Consider the following 19292-nt stretch of genomic DNA (forward strand, 5'->3'; position numbering starts at 1 on the left):
GGAGGACAGCTACTGTCATCCCTTTGCACAAAGGTGGTGCGTCCACTGATCCAGGAAATTATAGACCCATCAGCCTAACTAGCCTGATCTGCAACACTATGGAGCAGATTATCATGGACCTCATTAACAAGGACAATGGCAACCTCCAGACACTTGATCCCACACAATCTGGTTTTGTTAAGGGGAGGTCGACTTCTTTGAGACAGTCACCAAGGCCATAGACGAGGGGAAGACGGTGAACACCGCCTACCTTGACCTGCCCAAGGCCTTCGATACTATTCCCCACTCACGTATAATAGATACACTCTCTCAACGAGGCATCACTCCATATGTTACTAGATGGGTAGCAAATTGGCTTACTGATAGAACCCACCTAGTCAAAACAGGGGAAGCCACCTCAAGTAGGAGACCCGTAACAAGCAGTGTGTACACTAGGTATCGATCTTGGGACCTCTGCTGTTTGGGATATACTTCTCAGAGGTGCAGGCCAAATCTAGTGGGGTATGGCCGACCAAGTTTGCAGATGACTGCAAGCTGGGTGCTGTCATCAATTCTCCTAGTGATGTGAACATCTTCCAAGAGGGTCTCACCCAAACAAATGACTGGTGCCAGAAACACGGCCTCAAACTAAATGCCAAAAAATACATCATCATCCCTTTTGGGGAGAATGACGTCCCCACAAATTATCACACTGATAATAAGGCACTAAGCATGCAATCAGTCATGAGGGACTTGGGAACCCAGGTTGATAGCAAACTGACTTTTGACCACCACATTGCATCCGTTCTATGGAAAGCTTTCTACATGGCCCACCTCATTAGTAACGGTATCTCATCCATGGACAAGATGGTCATAACATCCCTGTATTCTTCCTTTATAAGACCAATTATTAAATACAATACCCCTTTTGGCATGTACCTCACAAAGCACATACAGCAGGTGGAGAGACCACAGAGACTCCTCACCTGGAGAATCCAGGGCCTCAAACATCTACCCTACACAGATAGGCTAAAAGACCTGTCCCTCTATTCAGTCTCCTACAGACTCCTCAGAGGTGATCTCTGTCTGGCATACAAAGCAATCTCAGACCTCGCCCTGATGGGACTGCTGCATATCCGCAAGTCAGGCTCCACTCATGTAACCCACAAGCAAGACCTTAACTTGGTCTGTGACATCAACAGGACTTGCTGGCGGAACAGATTTGTGTTCCAGAGACTCCCCCTTATGTGGGATAGACTCCCTCTCCACGTAAACAGAGTACCTCATTAAACCTTTTTAAGCACAACCTGGATAACTGGATGGGGAACAGAAAATACACCCATGGAATTCCACCTATGTCCCTGCTGGACAGTGGCATAGGGTGCTGACTTGTTGGAACATGGGCTAAATTCTTGGCTAGGCTTGTAAGGGCCTCAGGGCCAATAGCCTAGTAACATCCTATGATCTTATGATCTTGATATGGAGATAGGAGTCTTGGAGGTCCAAAGAGAACATCCATTCTCCCTCTATCAAACAAGGAAGGACAAAATGTATCATGGCAATCCAAACTACTTCTTGAGGGTAAGGAATTCAGGCTAACAAGCTCTGCTATGGCTACTGCCTTCTTTGGAACCAAGAAGTCCCAGACCTGGCCAAGGCATATGACAATACCCTACCTGGGTACTGTAGGCAAGCTTAATAAATTGGGTATAAATCCTCTATGTCACTCAGTGGATTACAAGCTGGCTCACAGAGAGAACCCAAGAATTTAAAAAAGGGAAGTCTGCCTTCATAATAAAGGTTGGTCACTAGAAAAGTGTCTCTGGGCTCAGTGCTGGGGCCGCACCTCTTTGGCATCCCCCAAGACATAAATACCCTCCAAGAAGACTTGACACTCAAGTCAGATTCATCTATAAAAACTTTAATAGGTATCATGTTTGACCAACTAAAAGATTAATACGAGCCTCTTCACAAGGACTCTTTCTTGGATGCATCCAGTAGCATCCCCTAGAAACTCAGTGTCCCACTAAAGACAGTTCTCCCATATCTGGACTTGGACACAGCTGAAAAGAACATAACTGACACCCAGTTCATGGTGGTCTGAAGAATTACACCACAGGAAACCAGAAAAGTGAGTGAGTGGTCTGAGGAATAACAAATGGCCACTGTAGGTACACCCACTATCGGTTGAGGCATAGATTTAGCCTCCTTAGACAGCAAGGGCTCCAAGATAATTAACGTTTTCTTCTCAAGAACTGCAGAAGTTGAACGAGTAAGAGTAGGGTATGTATCACTGCTGAGATCGAGAAGGTTATGTCTGGTGCATTTAGGATCTCTGGCGCATCAGTAAGTATGTTGTCTAATGTCTGCACAAGCAGCATACTCACTCTTACCCCTAAAGATACAGTTCCTAAACACTGTAATGCACAAACAGAATATTAAAATCCTGCCCTCTGGGATTAAACTTAGCCTGACAGAAATACATTGCAGGGACACTCACGGAAAAAAAAATGGCAGTTAAGTTGTAATTGAGAGCAGAGGCATAGCTGGCTCAACCAAAGCCTTGGGCAGGTCCCTGAACTATTGCTTCATCTCCTAGCTCAAATAGAAGACACAAAAAAGAGCAGCTCTGACAGACAGCTTAAGGCAGTCTGGAGAAAATGCCCACTCCCAGACACACCCTGCCCCCTGCTGCTGGTGGAAGAGGGGGAAAAAAAAAACTTCAGCTTGGATAGACTGCATACAGCAGTCTGGAGCACCCTTCACCCCCTCCCCAGATACATGACCCTTCTCTGTTACAGCTCTTCCTTGGAAGAGCAAAAAGCGCATCTCCAGTAGACTGCTCATGGCAGTTAGGAGCACAGACTCCCTCCTAGACATATGCCCCCTACCTGCCACAACTTTTTTTTTCCAAACATCTTTATTACATTTTCACATATGACAAAGGCAATCTTATATTTATATAAATGAAAAACATACAAAATGATACCACTTTAGTTGCAAACAGTTTATATCACAGACACCATTGAAACAACTGTATTTGCAAAAATTATACATCACTTATAAACCATCCAGTCACTGCCAGTTAAGCATTATATGGCTCATTCAAATCCTGCCTCTTACACCTCGTTCCTGCTCTGCATATATTGTGCCCACAATTCCCATTTTTTTCCAATGTAGTTTTCTCCTTCCTTTTTCTAAAAATCCCAATTCTAGTTATTTTATCTGTGTTACTATATTCACTACTTCTAGTAAAGTTGGTTTAGATTTTGATTTCCATTTTCCAGTAATTGCTTTTTTGGCAGCCACCATAATTAGTCTCAGCAAGGCTTTACTTTGTCTTAGCAATTCCGATTCTGTAACATAATTCAAAAAAATCATCTCCCAGTCGGTACAATCTGTCCTCCCAGCATCTCTGACAAAGCAGTCTGCAGGAAATCCCTAAAGACTGACAGCTCATCACACTCCCAAAAATATGTTCCCAGCTACCTCGTTCTTGCCCGTCACACCTGCAACATTTTCTATCCACCTGAGGAAAAATTCTTTGGAGTCTACTTGGGGTATAAAAATACCTATCTAAATACTTCCAGGCAAAGATCCTAAATCTACCCTGCCATAATTCATCATTGGAAAAGCAAAAGAATATGCAGCTCTGATAGATTGCTCATGGCAGTCTGAAGCTTCTCCTAGGCACACCCCTCTTCCACAGCTCTTCACTAGAGGAATGGGAAAATAAAAGACTTCAGAAATACTGGTACAGAAAGAAGAATGCAGGAATGGCACTTCAGGATTGGACCTTCTAACACCCTGTACCCGAGAACGTGCCCCATTCACCCCACCATTGCTATGCTACCGACTGAGAGAACACAAACAGTACATACCCCATATATAAATATATGATCAATGCATTAAATCATGTCAAAATCCTTTAGTTGTAAAATGTTTGCCAAATAGGTATAATGGGAGGTAAGTTGTCACCATGTATGCACTCAAGGCACACACACACTATAAATTTACAAGCCATACATTAAAGTTTTATTAACAACCCATATAAATAAAATTAGGTTGACAGAAGAAATGGCAAGTAAGTTCTCTCTTAAGCACTATATGCCCCATAAATGTTTGAGCCATACATTATTTTATGTACAGCTACATACATGGAGCTGTACATAGAATAATGTATGTCTCAAGCCATACATGAAATAATGTTAGAGCCCTTTAGTTGTGAAATATTTGTCTGACAGGTAAGTTCATAGGTTCATAGATCAGTACACAAGCAGTACATGCTTTATAAATGCACCTGCAGAACACTAAACCATGTCAAAACTCTTCAGAAGTAAAACTAGTCTAAGATGTGTAAACAGCAGGTAGGTTGCCACATCGTACGCACTACCAGAACATTACCAATAAGAGAGAAATGGTAGACCAACAAGAGCCTTAATATTAAAAACAGTCCAACATAAAATAATGGTGGGTAAGTTGTCACAGTGTAGGCAGAAGCAGTACATATTCAAAAAATGCAGACCCCTAGCATAAAATCCAGTCAGTACTTTATAATAGTAAGAACTATACTGACAAAATAAATGTCAGGTAAGCTTTCAGTCTCAACAAAAGCACTATACATAGAGACAATGCCTCTGCCATGTAAAAACAATGCCCCACATAAAAAGGCTGATAATTCAATAAAAAAGTTGCATAAGCAGTACTTTTTTATATCAAATATGTCCCCACAAAGCCAAGGCTAGATACAGCATTCCTAGACAGGAAACAAATATATACAGTGGATATAAAAAGTTTACACACCCCTGTTAAAATGACAGGTTTTTGTGATATAAAAAATAAGACTACAATAAATAATTTCAAAACTTTTCCCGCCTTTAATGTGACCTATAACCTGTACAATTCAATTGAAAAACAACAAATCTGCTAGGGGAAAAAATATAAAAAATAAAAAAACATACAATAAGCTAGTTGCATAAGTGTGCACATCCTTAAACTAATACTTTGTTGAAGCATCTTTTGATTTAATTACAGCATTCAGTCTTCTTGGGTAGGAGTCTATCAGCATGGCATATGTTGACTTGACAATATTTGCTCACTCTTCCAAATCTTTCAGATTGCGAGGGCATCTCTTGTGCACAGCCCTCTTCAGGTCACCCCACAGATTTTCTATTACATTTAGATCTGGGCTCTGGCTGGGCCATTCCAAAACTTTAATTTTCTTGTGAAGCCATTCTTTTGTTGATTTGGATGTATGCTTGCGGTCATTGTCGTGTTGAAAGGTGAAATTCCTCTTTATCTTCAGCTTTCTAGCAGACGCCTGAAGGTTTTGGGCCAAAAGTGACTGGTATTTGGAACTGTTCATAATTCCTTCCACTTTGACTAAAGCCCCAGTTCCAGCTGAAGAAAAGCAACCCCAAAGCATGATACTGCTACCAGCATGCTTCACTGTGGTGATGGTGTTCTTTTGGTCACGGGAAGTGTTGTTTTTGCACCAAACATACCTTCTGGAATTGTGGCCAAAAAGTTCAATCTTGGTCTCATCAGACCATAACACATTTTCCCACATGCTTTTGGGAGACTTGATGTATTGTTCTGCAAATTTTATCCAGGCCTGGATGTTTTTCTGTGCAAGAAAAGGCTTCTATCTTGCAACCCTGCCCTATAGCCAAGACATATGGAGAATATGGGAGATTGTTGTCACATGTAGTATACAACCAGTACCTGCCAGAAATTCCTGCAGCTCCTTCAGTGTTGCTATAGGTCTCTTGGTAGCCTCCCTGACCAGTTTTCATCTTGTCTTTTCATCAATTTTGGAGGGACATCCAGTTCTTTGCAACATCGCTATTGTCCCATATTTTCTCCACTTTTTGATGACTGTCTTCACTGTGTTCCATGGTATATCTAATTCTGTGGAATTTTTTTTGTACCCTTTTCCTGAATGATACCTTTCAACAATGAGATCCCTTTGGTGCTTTGGAAGCTCTCTGCAAACCATGGCTTTTGCTTTAGGAGGCAACTGAGTAAATGTCAGAAAAATCCTTCTAGAACAGCTGAACTTTATTTGGGGTTAATCAGAGTCTCTTTAATTGATGGCAGGTGTGTACCCAAGAAGACTGAATGTTGTAATTAAATAAAAAGGTGCTTTGATACAGAGTGAAAACACATTTTGGAAAGACAAAAAATCCATATACAAAGTTTTGACAGGAAGTCCAAGTTATTTAATATAGACAAAGAAAGAAATAAGCAAAATCATATATAATATATAGGCTGAAGAAACATGAATATTTCACAGTGAAGTATCTATAAACCACACTGTCACAGACAAACTATACTCTTTAGTTCCCATTGTAGCGGTCATAATAAAGGCAATGGAGTGACTCAAGCATTTAGAAAAATACTGCTTACTGACTGATGGGCGCTGTTCCATTTTCCTGAATGACTGAGAAAAATATCAAACCTTTCCAACTTCATTAAGCTTACTCTTCATTATAGTATAGGAGTTCTTTGTGGATATACAGCCATTCATTATGCTGTTTCTTTTTCCAGAAAGACTACAGAAGATTACTAGTTGAACAATCTGATTATGATGTGAAATTAATACAGGTCAATATGAAGAAAGATTTGTCATTCAAAACACTTGCCTTGGGATACCACATAAGGTGGCCCAGACATCAAAACTATAACTCTTAAAACCTGCTGACAGCAGCAAATCTAGTAAAAATGTGCTTTTCAACTGAAATCTGTTTTACTGCACTGTGACTGGCAACTCAGCTAGGGAGAAAATAGCCTTAACCAATAAGTTCAAGTGAGTTATGGAGATCTCAAATAAGAAATCCCTGTTAGGAAGGCCATTTGAGAATGTAGTAGTGCTCTCTGTACAATAACTGGTACAAACAGGGATAATTTAGCTGGTCTAACGATTTTAATGCTGGACAATGTAAAAAAAAACAAAAAAAACACACACACACATCTATATATATATATATATATATATATATATATATATATATATATATATATATATATAAGGTTATGTAACACCAGCGTAGATGCATTACCATGAATATTTTGCAAACCTAGGGCCATCAAAAACTATATAATATTTCACTTATTTTCACTACAAAAAGAAGTTATGTCTTACCATAACGTTCTATCTGTGTTGTTGATCTTCGTTCATTCATTACTGATGGGTTATCGGTTCCATCCTCAAAACCGAGCCGGCCTTATACCAAGCTCACGTCAGCCAAACGCTCTCGAGCCAAAATCCTACCTACCATGCTCTGCTCCCTGTTACCTCAAATTGAGTCGGCAAGTTGATAGACAAATGTAGAGGCTACCTCTGGTCATAACAGACCTACAAGAATGGAAGCAGGACCATATGAAATCCATCAGGAACCTCTGGAGGTGGACGGAGGGTGGGGAGTAATGAATGAACGAAGATCAACAACACAGATGGAACATTATGGCAAGACATAACTTCTTTATCTGATGATGTTAATCTTTGTTCACTCCTTACTGATGAGACAGAGTCCCTAGCTACCTGTATCCCTGGGTGGCCCTCATGAAAGAACATTCCTGAGCACCATGTAACCAAAAGAAGCTCTTCCTCTGGAGACCAAATCCAATTTGTAATTAAGGATAAAAGTATGGGGTTTGGCCCAAGTCGCAGCTGAACAAACATCACTAAGAGAAGCCCTAGCATGGAAAGCTGCTGAAGTTGCCATAGACCTTGTAGAATGGGCTTTCACTTTGTGTGGCAAGGTGATGTTGTTCTTGTTGTAGATGAAGGTAATGCAATTTCTCAACCATGATGGTAGTGTAACTTTAGAAACAGGACGACCTAGTCTTGGTCTAGAAAAAGCCAAAATTAGTTGGTCCGATTTACGGGTAGATTTTGTTCTGTCCAAATAAAAACAGATTTGCCTGTGAACATCTAGGGAGTGCAGGCAATATTCTCCCTTGTTAGAGTGGTTAGGAAAAAAATACTGGGAGTTCAACAGACTGGTTGATAGACCGCTCTGACATCACTTTTGGAAAAAAGGAAGAATTAGTTCTCAGTTAGACTTTGGAAAATAAGGTAAGGACATTTGATACATAAGGCTTGAAGTTCTGACAGATGCCTGGCCGATATGATAGCAACCAGAAATAAAGTTTACCAAGAAAAGTATTTTAAATCACATGAAGATGCAGGTTCAAAGGGGGGTGCTGTTAGGGCTTATAGAACCAAATCAAGTCCCAAGGTTGTACTGGTTCTCTAAAGGGAGGTATTAGGTGAAAAAATGCCCTTCAAGAAAGTCTTACAGAGTCTGTGTGACATGAGTGAAGAGTCCAGGAAGCCAATGTGGAAATTAGAAATGGCAGCTAAATGAACACGAATAGTAGAGGCTGATACCCCAGATTGAAAAAGATCTGATAAGTAATCTAATACCACTGAAACTGGGGCTGACAAGGGGTCCAATTGTTTGTTCGCTGCCCATAATGTAAACCATTTCCTGAGATAGGTTAGCCTGGTGGATGACTTATAAGATGCAATAAGAATATTGTGCTACCGGGGAGGAGAGGTTATCCTGCCTGGCAATAAATGGAAGTGGAGAAACCAAGCTGTCAGCTTTAGGTCTGTTAGATTGGGGTGGGTCAGACCCTGCGGATGGGAGATCAATGTCAGAGTTGGATTGAGGATCCATGGTCGATCTAGCAGGTGAGAGCACAGGAAGGGGAACCAAACTTGTCGAGGCTAATATGGAGCAATGAGGATCACTTTGCTCCTCAACTGCCGTGCTTTTTTCAAAAATTGGGGAATGAGGGGTAGAGGAGGGTAGGCATAAAGCAGACCAGAGGGCCAAGCGTCGACTAGAGCATCTCTCAGTGATTGTCCTCGTGGGGGGATCAGGGCAAAGTAGCTGCTGCACTTGTAGTTGATTGGGGAGGTGAATAGATCACAGTAAGGCTGGCCCCAGCGGCTGAAAATTTTTACCACTATCACAGGATTGAGGGACCACTTGTGAGATTATAGAATGCACCTGCTCAATTTGTCCGCTATCACATTGGAGCTCCCAGGAATGTGCACTGCAATTAGAAAGCAGTCGGAAGCTATAGCCCATTGCCATATTCTCAAAGCCTCTCAGCATAATGGGTAGGATCTGGTGCCCCCTTGCTTGTTGATGTACCAGACTACTGATATGTTGTCTGACTGGATTGCAATAATTCCTGACCGAAGGATCGAGTGGAATAGCACCGCCCTCAGTTCCAGGACATTTATATGCAAATGAGCCTCTGTCTCCAACCTGGTGCCTTGGGCCAAGGTTCCCTGACATAGCCCCCCCCCACACCCCATCAAGGAGGCATCCGTGGTTACCGTGGCTTTTGGCTGATGGGGGCTGAAGGGGCGAGACCATTGTTGGGGGTTTTGAGATGTCCACCAGAGCAAACTTGCTTGCATCTCTGAGTTACACTTATTTGAAAAGACAGAGGATGTTGTAGAGGATACCACTGAGTGAGAAGTAGCCACTGAAGAAGTCTCATGTGGAACCTGGCCAGAGTACCAATGGTGATAGAGGCTGCCATCGACCCCAAGAGTTAGAGTACGGAATGGGCAGAAAACTTGTGGCGACAGATTAGCGGCTGAACCTGTTGTCTTATTCTTTGAAGTCTGTGATCCAGAAGAGATGCTGTGCAATTCCTCATGTCCAACAGAACTCCAATGAATTCTAAAAATTGTGTCAGAGTCGTGTTGGACTTCTCCCAGTTTATAGTGATTCCCAGGTGTTGAGCTGTGATCAGTGTGTAATCTAGGGCTTCTTCCAGGAGACGCTTGGTGGGGGTGGTAAGGAGCCAGTCGCCTAGATATGTAAATGCCTGGAATCCTTAAAGTCGCAGGTGAGTGATAACCACTGCCATGCATTTGGTGAACACTCTGGGGGCTGTAGAGAGACCAAAGGGCAGTGCTCATAATTGGTAGTGGCTGGCTCCTATGGGGAAGTGGAGGTATCTTCTTGAGCGCTTGTCCACTTTTATATGGTAATACGCATCTTGAAGATCTATAGAGCACATCCAATCGTCTTCTTCCAAAAGAGGAAGGACAGACTGAACCATGACCATCCGGGAATTTCTCTGTTTTTACAAATTTGTTTAGTGTGCTGAGATCCAGAATTGGTCTCTAGTCTCCTTTCGTTTTTGGCACTAAAAAAGAATCTTGAGTAAAAACCGGATCCTATATGGTCTGGGTGGACCGTTTGGATGACTCTTTTTTTTTGTAGCAGCTTTCGGATTTATTCTGCTGCTGCTTCTCTTTGAGTGGGTGGGACGTCAGGTAAAATTCTGGGTGAAGTGGGGACAGAGATGGAAGGGGATACGATAGCCTCTGGATATTATCCTTTGTACCAAAGAATTGGTGATTATGGTTCACCAGGCAGTTGGGTACAAGGAAAAATGACCCCGACCACTTCCAGAGGTGAGCAGTTGGGCAACGCTTCAGGAGCGCTGGTAGAGTTGCCCAGAGAAAGAATCTCTGGAAGCCCAGTTTCGTGGACCTCCCCTGTCCCAAAAGGGGTTTCTTCCATTAGAGTTGGATTCAGGCACCTAGGCAGCGAGACATTTCCCTGTGGTACATTTGACTGGGGACACATGGCTGAAGTGACAGTCAGCTGAAGAGAAATATGGCTGTTTGCAAATTCCTTGTGGGCAAAGAGAAGAATGTGTTGCCATGCCCACAACTTCAAGAATCAAAATCACAGGGGGAAAACAATGTCCATGGTTCTCAAGGGAATATGAGACAGCAGGCATTATGGCAGGCATCAGCAGCAGGCTGGCCAGAGGGCATGTCAGTGGCAGTACAAATGCAGTGCACAATGGGCAGTACCTTTATAAATGGTGTGTGTGTGGACCATTACCGCCTTTACATTCTCTAGGGAACATTACAAAAAATGCATACTGGAGCATAAATGTGACTACAGTCGCCTGCAGGAGTTCTTCCATACTGTAGCACACTTCTACATGTTGTAGTTACATAAGTATGTACTCTACACTGAGCACAACACTCATTACTTCTTCTGCCTCCATGCATTTGGTTATTAAAGCTGTGAGCATGGCAGTATGTGCTTCTCTTTGCCCACAGGGAATTTGCAAACAGCCATATTTCTCTGCAGCTGACTGTCACTTCAGCCATGTGTCCCCAGTCAATTGTACCACAGGGAAATGTCACACTGCCTAGGCGCCTGAACCCCATTAGAGTTTCCCCCTCTGCCCTTAGGGGAGAACTCGGCATGTGCATCACAGAAAGAGCCCTGTGATTTTCTGTGACACATCTTCCCACTCCTCTAATTTCTGGAGTAGAATTGTTGAGGGGTGGAGTGTCGTACACCAACGGTAGACAGGGTCTTACCATCTTGTTCGCACCTTGCCAGCGTATCTTTAAACTTTGGGCCAAACAATGAAGTGGCCTCAATGGGGACATTCATAAAGGAAGCCTTAAAGGATTCTGCAAAGGCACCTCCAGGCATGACGTCTCATGACTATGCCTGCGCCTGCTGCTCTAGCCGCTACTTCTGTTGTGTGTGAAATGAGGCGCATGGAAGAATTGGATATCGATTCCAGGGTCACTATCTGAGAGGCTACATTGTCATGCACCTCATTAGAAACAGCTCTTGCCAAGGCCTCAGAGAGCTGGTTGATAAGATCCCTCTGGAGCCCCGTAAAGTGTGGCAAGTAGTTCAAGGACCTTACTGCGAAGGTTGATGAAGCAAGCACATGCTTTCTGAGTCTATATCGCTGGTGACTCCTTGTTGGGCAGATGGACAGTCTGGCTCTCTTCTGCCAAGTCTTTTTTGGTTGCAGCAGCCGCCACCACCATGGCATCTAATGGAAGACTTTTGGACCAATGAGGATGTTCAGCAGGGGGAGATAAAATTTTGTCAGACCTCTGAGGTACAGCTTCCAAAGTGTCAGGAGCCTTCCATGCACGCTGGACGATGAGCTGGATAAGCTCATCAGCTGGTGGGGTAACCCAGGAAGTAGGGGGCCGGGCAGGAGAGGCCTGCAGGAATACGGATTCTTCTGAGGAAGGGTTGGAGGACTTCCAGTCGCCCCTCTAAGTATCTCAAGGATGTCACCAAAGGACACATCAGAAGATGACCGTGGGGACCCTTCCCAGTCATCAAAGTCCATATCTTTGGTTAGAGACTCCTCAGTGGAGTCCATGTGCTTCCTCTTGCATGAAGCCTTGCAAGGAACTTCCTCAGTGGGGAGCTCTGGGGAAGATTGCAAGGAGGGGATCTCCTGAGGGGGAGAAACCTGAGGCCCTTGTGCCCAGGGTCCGATAGTTGTGGCTTGTGAAAGTTGTGGCACAGAGGGGGGCAAGGACTCCAACAGGGATGTTTTGCCAGCAGAGGCAAGTGCCCTCTCGATGGCCTGGAAGACCAGACCGCCTGAAGAGGGATGGGAGCCTGGAACAGAGCATGACAACCTCGGAACCAGGGTCACACCCCGCTCTGACGAGCCGACCCCCAGACCAGGAGTCTCAAGAGGACTGTGGAGCATGAGGGGAGGAAGATTCCTGGACAGTGCCATAGAAAAAATTGGCATTGAACCAAGAATGCCTAACCCCACGTCACAGCCGCTAGCCTGAGAAGGGCCCAGTGTCCAGTGCACTGAGGGCCACAAGGACGACTCCGGCTCCAAAGTGAGGTCCACTGTTGGTGTCGAAGGAAGGGAAGCTGTTGTCAGAAGAAGGGGCTTCGATGCTTCCCTGGAAGTTGAAGAAGAAGTGCAAGTAGGAGTCTGTGGAGAAATATGGGCATCTGCAAGAGGGAGCTCTGCTTTAGATGGGTGAGAGAGTCCCTTGGCCACAAGCAACTGGTTGACAAGCTGCAACACATCCTGTTCTGACAGGCTCCTGGTCGACCTTATAGAGAGACCTGATGGAGATTCTGGCCTGTCTAAAAAGGGGCTGCATTGACTTCCCACAAAAAGATCCAAGGAGGGAGAGTACTTAGTTTTTGCGAGGTCGTGTGGTGCAGAGCCCAGAACTGAGGGTATCTGCACCAATGATGATGGTGCCAAGGGTATCTGTGCCGACCAAGGTGGTGCCATAGGCGCCAAAGGTGTCTGCACCATGAAGGGAGGTGTGGCAAATGTCTGCACCAAATAAAACTGTGCCGTTGAAGAAGATGTCTGCACCGGTAATGATGCAAATGGCTGCACCAAGTAGGTCGCGCCGAAGGCATCTGCACCGTAGAGGGCAGTATTCTGGAAGTTGACTGCATCAGCAAGGAAGGAGCTGAAGGAGTCTGCACCAATGGTGCTGAAGGAGACTGTACCTGTAGAGATGGTGCCAAGAGGGTCTGCAGTGCCGAAAAAGGCTGCAACAAAACTGTCAGAGCCGTAAGTGTCTTCACCGGGAACTCCGGTGCCGATGGAAGTAGACATAGTTGGAGTGAGAATAAACTGGGGCGGTGTCGGTGCTGGGGCCGAAAGGACCACAGACGGCAGTGCCGGGCCCGAAATGTTTACCTTTTTGTGAGTCGACTCCTTGTGATCTCCAGAGGGAGAAGAAGTGAGTGACCTTGAGGAGGAAGAAGAACACCTCTTATGGGGTTTAGGAGGAGGGGGTGAGCCCTCCGACCCAGAGATAGCCTCACAGAAAGGAGTTTTAAGGAGGCCTTTTAGAATAAGTTTATTCTTCCTTTCGTTCAGATTCCTAGTTGAAAAATTTCTATAAATCCCATACGGAGGGTCCACTGAAAGGTGGGAAATATTCAGGCAATAAATACACAAATCATGGCCATCAAAAAGCAGTAACTTATGGCCACATGCTGTACATTGTTTGAAACCAACACTACTTTTCTTATCTGACATTGCGATATCAAGGGAGAAACTACAACACTACTAAAAGGTAAAGAAACTACCCAGAAGAGTAAAAAAGGGAGAAGAAGAAGAATCACCAACGATGGTAATGGAGAATTACCTCAAAGGTAAGAAAAAGGAAAATACTATAGGGAGAGAATCTCAAAGTTGTGATAGGGTAGGAGGATACAGATAGTGAAGAACTGAAAACTTTCTTAACACTAATAATAGAAGAACTTCAAAAAACTGAACACTTAGCTGAGAGAAAAGGCTTGACACGGCTGTACAGCAACACGGCAAACGAGATCTGAGGTAACAGGGGAGCAGAGCACCATGGGTAGGATCTTGGCTTGAGAGTTTTTGGCTGATGCGAGCTTGGTATAAGCCTGGCTCAGTTCCGAGGACGGAACCGATAACCCATCTGTAAGGAATGAACAGAGATTAACAGCATCAGATTATTACTTATACGTAGTCACATAACTGCTCAAAAATTAATCACCACAGGAATACCGCTTGGTTAATTACTCTCTGGTAAACCAGCCAGTTTCTGTTTAACGTCCACTGACCTGTCAAGATTCTGATTAGTTTAATCTCAGAAGAACTTCTGAAAAAATTATACTCCCAACTCTTCTGACAGAACAAAACTGAAACATTTTGTTCAAATATAAATAAATTTACAACTAATAAAAGGAAAAAAATGTGTACAGGCACTACATCAGTCATCATAAAAATTCAACACATTAAACTGAATAGTGTATCTCTCATTTGTACTTTTGAAGTATTTTTAAATGGGGAAAGTGATTAATATGATTTTTTACAAAGAAATATGACCAAATTTGAGAGATACCCATTTAAATGGATATTATGATCTAAAATTGTTATATATACAAACATAAATATAAGACAAAAATAAAAATATACATTTTCTCAGTTTTTAAACAATTGTGAACAAATCCAGATTAAAATAAGACAATAATGCGTAATAATACAAAAGCTAATCAACACAAAAAACAAAAAGTTACATATTTTACACTTTTTTCACAAATAGGGTATTGTTGCAGTTTTACCTACACATCATTACAAAAATAAAAAATATATTAACACAGCATAAAAATGTCAATAATGCTTCATATCATGTAGTTGACCTTCAAAACTATTCACAAGATCAAACTGCACTTCGTGAAAATATTTGTCATATAGCCATGTGCATTATTCCACAAATCTTATCCTCCTCTCTCTACAAATATAAGTGTAGATATAAATATACATATCAATACATGGGTTTGAGTTCACACATGTATGCACACTCGCACTCTGGCATGTACAAATGCAGATTTTGCACTAAAATGCATTCTCAATCACAAGTATGGCAGTGCACACATGCACATTCCAAATGCAATAAAAAAACATGTAAAGCATGAGTTTCTAAAGTAAATATGATTTAGCTGATAATGCAACATTAAGGGAAGCCAGTCTAGTGGCTTTGAATTTTCACCCTTTCAGTAAATAAGTACATACATATCTGCACAGACATATGTGTATATCAAATTAAGAACAGCAGTTAATGAAGCTACCTGTAAACTGCAAGATCAAGGATGAACTGGTTGTTATGTTCTTCATCTTTTAATATGAAATCCAATCTGCAAGAAAAATTAACTATGTTATGAGTCTGTTTTTGAATTACAAGCATTCAGTCACAACTGATATGGCTGCATCATAAAAGTTAATATAATTCAGCGCAAGTCTGTCATTGATAATAAGAGATGCTTTGTGTATTAGTAACAGTTTTATCATAACTAAACATGAAAAAAGATGGATTGGGACCTCCCCATTAATGTTGCACAGAACCTTGAATAGATGAGAAACGCCCACATACAAGTTTGGATGCTGAGAGTTCTCTCAATTCTTTAAGCTCCTACTAACCTTCATAAAAATTTTCTGATATTAGTACCCATTCCTGTTAAAAATAACCATACTGCCATATCACAGCTTAATGAAACATTACAATAAAATTATACATCCTAAATGTAGCAAGATGGAGTGAGAACAACTTTACTGTTACAATGACCTCTCCCTGAAGACCTACTGTTATGGCAAGTATACCTACTCAAAACAGTAACTCTTCCCTAAGAAGACAGTAGAGAACAGTAAATCAAAACGGTTTGGTAGAATCCTAACCAGTACCCTTTTTCCTCCAAAAATGGAACCATTACAGCTAGTATAACAACTCTGACTATATATTATCAACATAACCATTAAATTTCTCCAAGCAAAGAGAAAACCTTATGTAGAATAGACAACATATTATTCCAAAGTACAGAGGCAAGACATATGCGGCTACATATTTAGGTAGCTGTGTGCCATGCCAGGAGGCTTAATAAATAACACACACAGGAAGCATGATCTATCAGATAGATCCATACTGGATCTGAATTTTCTGGAACTTTTATGTGCCAGATGACACACTAATCACTAACTAATTCACTGGCATTTAAAGGCATATAGTCTGTTATCCAATACAGCCCCTTTTTTAATCTTAAAAAAGCAAAGTTATTTAAGTTGCACCTGCCTGTAAAAACAGATGTTCAAATTCCACACCTTCAGGCTATATGGGTTGTGTCCTGCCCAGGATAAAACAACCAACCAGCTTCCAAAAGCTCAGATTCTGTACTACGCCTTCGCTTTGACTGCTGACCGGTCTGCCCAGTGTAGGGAAATCAGCAGTCAGATTCAAGCACTCTTCAGGACTTTCTTGCTCATAAGTTAAGCAAGAGCATACTCACACTGAATTACAATAATAATAAGTACTATTGAAAATGTTATATCTGTACAAGTAAACTATATGGACAGGAAGGGGGATGGAGGGTGGGTGCAACTACTGCAGCAGAGAGGAATTTGAAATCTATTGTTATAGGCAAGTGCAACTTACATGCCTCTACCATGTTCACCATTCTCAATGCTGCAACAGCCTTTAGACTATATGGGTTGCTTATCAAAATCTATCCAATGGGGAGGATATGAATCCAGAAGCCCCTGGAGAATGGTCCTAGCAAAGTCTGTCCTGGACCTAGAAAAGGAATCCAGTTTGTAAGGCTTTGTAAATGTATGTACAGAGAAGTACAGTTGTGCAAATTCTTACCATAACAGTAGATGCCCTCTTCACTGTTGCAGTATTCGTTAAGTAAGCAATTTCTTGCCAAGGATAGTCCAACATCCGGACAGTAAACCAAAGCCTATAGAGTTTATAAATGCCATATGTCACACATATGCTCCCTTGTGCAAGGTGTAGGGCATAAAGGTGATGTATGGACATACACACCTCAGAAATGAAAAGCCCCAGGAGGGGTACATGTGCATCCAGGAGGAGGAAAAAGAAAATAATTCCCTGGCAGGAATGCAAGAAGAATAGAGTACAGCTAAAGGGTAGAAGGGAGGGAGTGAATACTGCAACAGTGAACAGAAGGACATCTAATGTTATGGTAAGATTTTACATAACTGTACTATGTTATTCTATATCATTGTTGCAGTATTCCTTACATAAGGGAGAGTACAAAAGCTCAAGAGTAAACCTGGGAGGAAGAGGGCATTGAAGAGCCTTCTAGAAACCCATGCAGGATAGCCAAGGCAAAGCCATCTCTTGCTCTGGAAACATCTAACTTGTAATGTTTAGTGAAGGTAGGGACAGAAGTCCAGGTACCAGCCTCAGGGATGGAACTGGTATCCAGTCCTTTGCAAAAAGCACCAGAAGAAGCAACAGCTTAGGTAGAATAAGCCTTTACAGAAGAGGAAAGACGTTTACCATGAAATGAAAAACAAAAAGAAATGGCCTTGGAAATCCAGGAAGAGATGGCGTGTTTAGAAACTGCCAGACCCAAAGACCTGGGATCAAATGAGACAAAGTTATTCAGATTTGTGAATAACCTTCGTCTTGTCCAAATAATATCTGAGCTGCCTATGCAAATCCAAGGTGTGAATAATCTTCTCCCTAGCAGACTGCAGAGAAGAAAAAAGGAGGACAAATTAATAGACTGATTAATATACAACTCATTGACCATCTTGGTCACAAAAGAAGGATTAGTATGAAGAGACACCCTGATCCTGTGGAAAACCAAAAAGAGAGGAACAGCCATAAGAACCTGAAGCTCAGATACTCTCTTAGCTGAAGTAAGGACCAAAAGAGCAGTCTTTCAAATACAATGCTGCAAGGAAGCTGAAGCAGCAGGCTCAAAGGGAGCCTGAGTTAATTTCTCAAGAAAAAAACTGAGGTCCCAGGAAGGTGGAATAGGCTTCCTGAGGGGCCTAATATAAAGGATGTTGTTAAGAAATTGTTTGACCTTAAACCTAGAGGTCAAAGGAGGAGTTAGGGGCAGACAAGCATAAACTGCTGAAAGGTGAGCTTTAGCTGCTGAATATGCCAACCCAGCATGGAACAGATACACAAATAAGACAGAACTAGAGTAATCCCCACTGAACAGGGATTCTAGTTATGAGAGAGGCATCAGACAGAACATCTCTTCCATTTGGACAAATATGATTTCCTTATAGTGGGTTTCCTGGCCTTCTGCAGGGCCTGAAGCATGTCCTCAGAAAACAAGAGCCTAAAAGGCATCACAGCCTTATCACCTACAGCATCAGCTGAAGAGTGGACAAGTGAGTATGGATAACAGAACCTTTGTCTTGTGTGAGAAGATCCACCCGGTGAGTTAACTTGTGGTGATTGACTCTGGCCACATTAAAAAAGGAAGTGGGAATCAATGCTGCTTGGGTCAAAAGGGAGTCACCAGCAAGATTTTGATGGAGTCTATGGAGTCTTGCCTGATCTTGTGCAGGACTCTTGGAATCAGAGAATGGGAGGGAAGGCATAGAGAAACACTCCTTTCCAAGGAAATGATAGGGCATCCACCTTCCAAGACAGAGGACTTGGGACTCTGATACAGAAGAAAGGAGGTTGTCTGTTCAGACGGGAAGCAAACAGATTTACCCGGAGGAATACCCCAACTTCTAAGTTGGGAGTTGCTGATTGAAGGATTAGTGTTCTGTTATTCTAAGAGTGTATTAGTTCTGGTTTAAGTACTTGGGCTTCAGGCCAGTTATTTTACATTAAGAAGGTGTGGTCTGCACTCTTGTGGGAGGAGAGGGTAGATTCTGCCCTTCTGAGCTGGGAGTTTCTGGTTAAAGGCTTATTGTGCCTGCTTACTTGAACTGTTTCTTTCTGAAATTGGTACGCCTTGTTTGCTGTAGTACAGACTAAATTCAGACCTGCTGAATCTAGCTTTGTTTGTATAATTTGAGCACTAATCCAGACCATCTTTTTTTTGGAGAAGGTTCTCCTGCACCCTAGTGGCAGGAGTGTGCAGTTAGAACTTGTCTGATCTTTGGACTGCTGGAACAGGGCTCAGTTTTCAGCTTTTTATTGGTTAATTTGTTTAAATCAGTTTGCTCATTTGCTACTTTTATATAAAAAAAAAATA

The 19292-nt window shown here is 42.4% G+C and overlaps 1 protein-coding gene across 1 annotated transcript in view; it reads right to left on the reverse strand.

The window, feature by feature from the left end:
* The window catches only part of DNAAF11 (dynein axonemal assembly factor 11), a 1372540-nt gene that overhangs the window by 327400 nt on the left and 1025848 nt on the right, over positions 1-19292 (reverse strand). The window contains exon 8 of the mRNA XM_044067052.1: positions 15396-15461. Within this exon, the coding sequence (XP_043922987.1) occupies positions 15396-15461 (66 nt within the window). The remainder of the gene's footprint in view (positions 1-15395; positions 15462-19292) is intronic.

The sequence above is a fragment of the Protopterus annectens genome, chromosome 3.part1 (assembly GCF_019279795.1).
Source record: "Protopterus annectens isolate FY-2018-M chromosome 3.part1, PAN1.0, whole genome shotgun sequence".
NCBI lineage: Eukaryota > Metazoa > Chordata > Ceratodontiformes > Protopteridae > Protopterus > Protopterus annectens.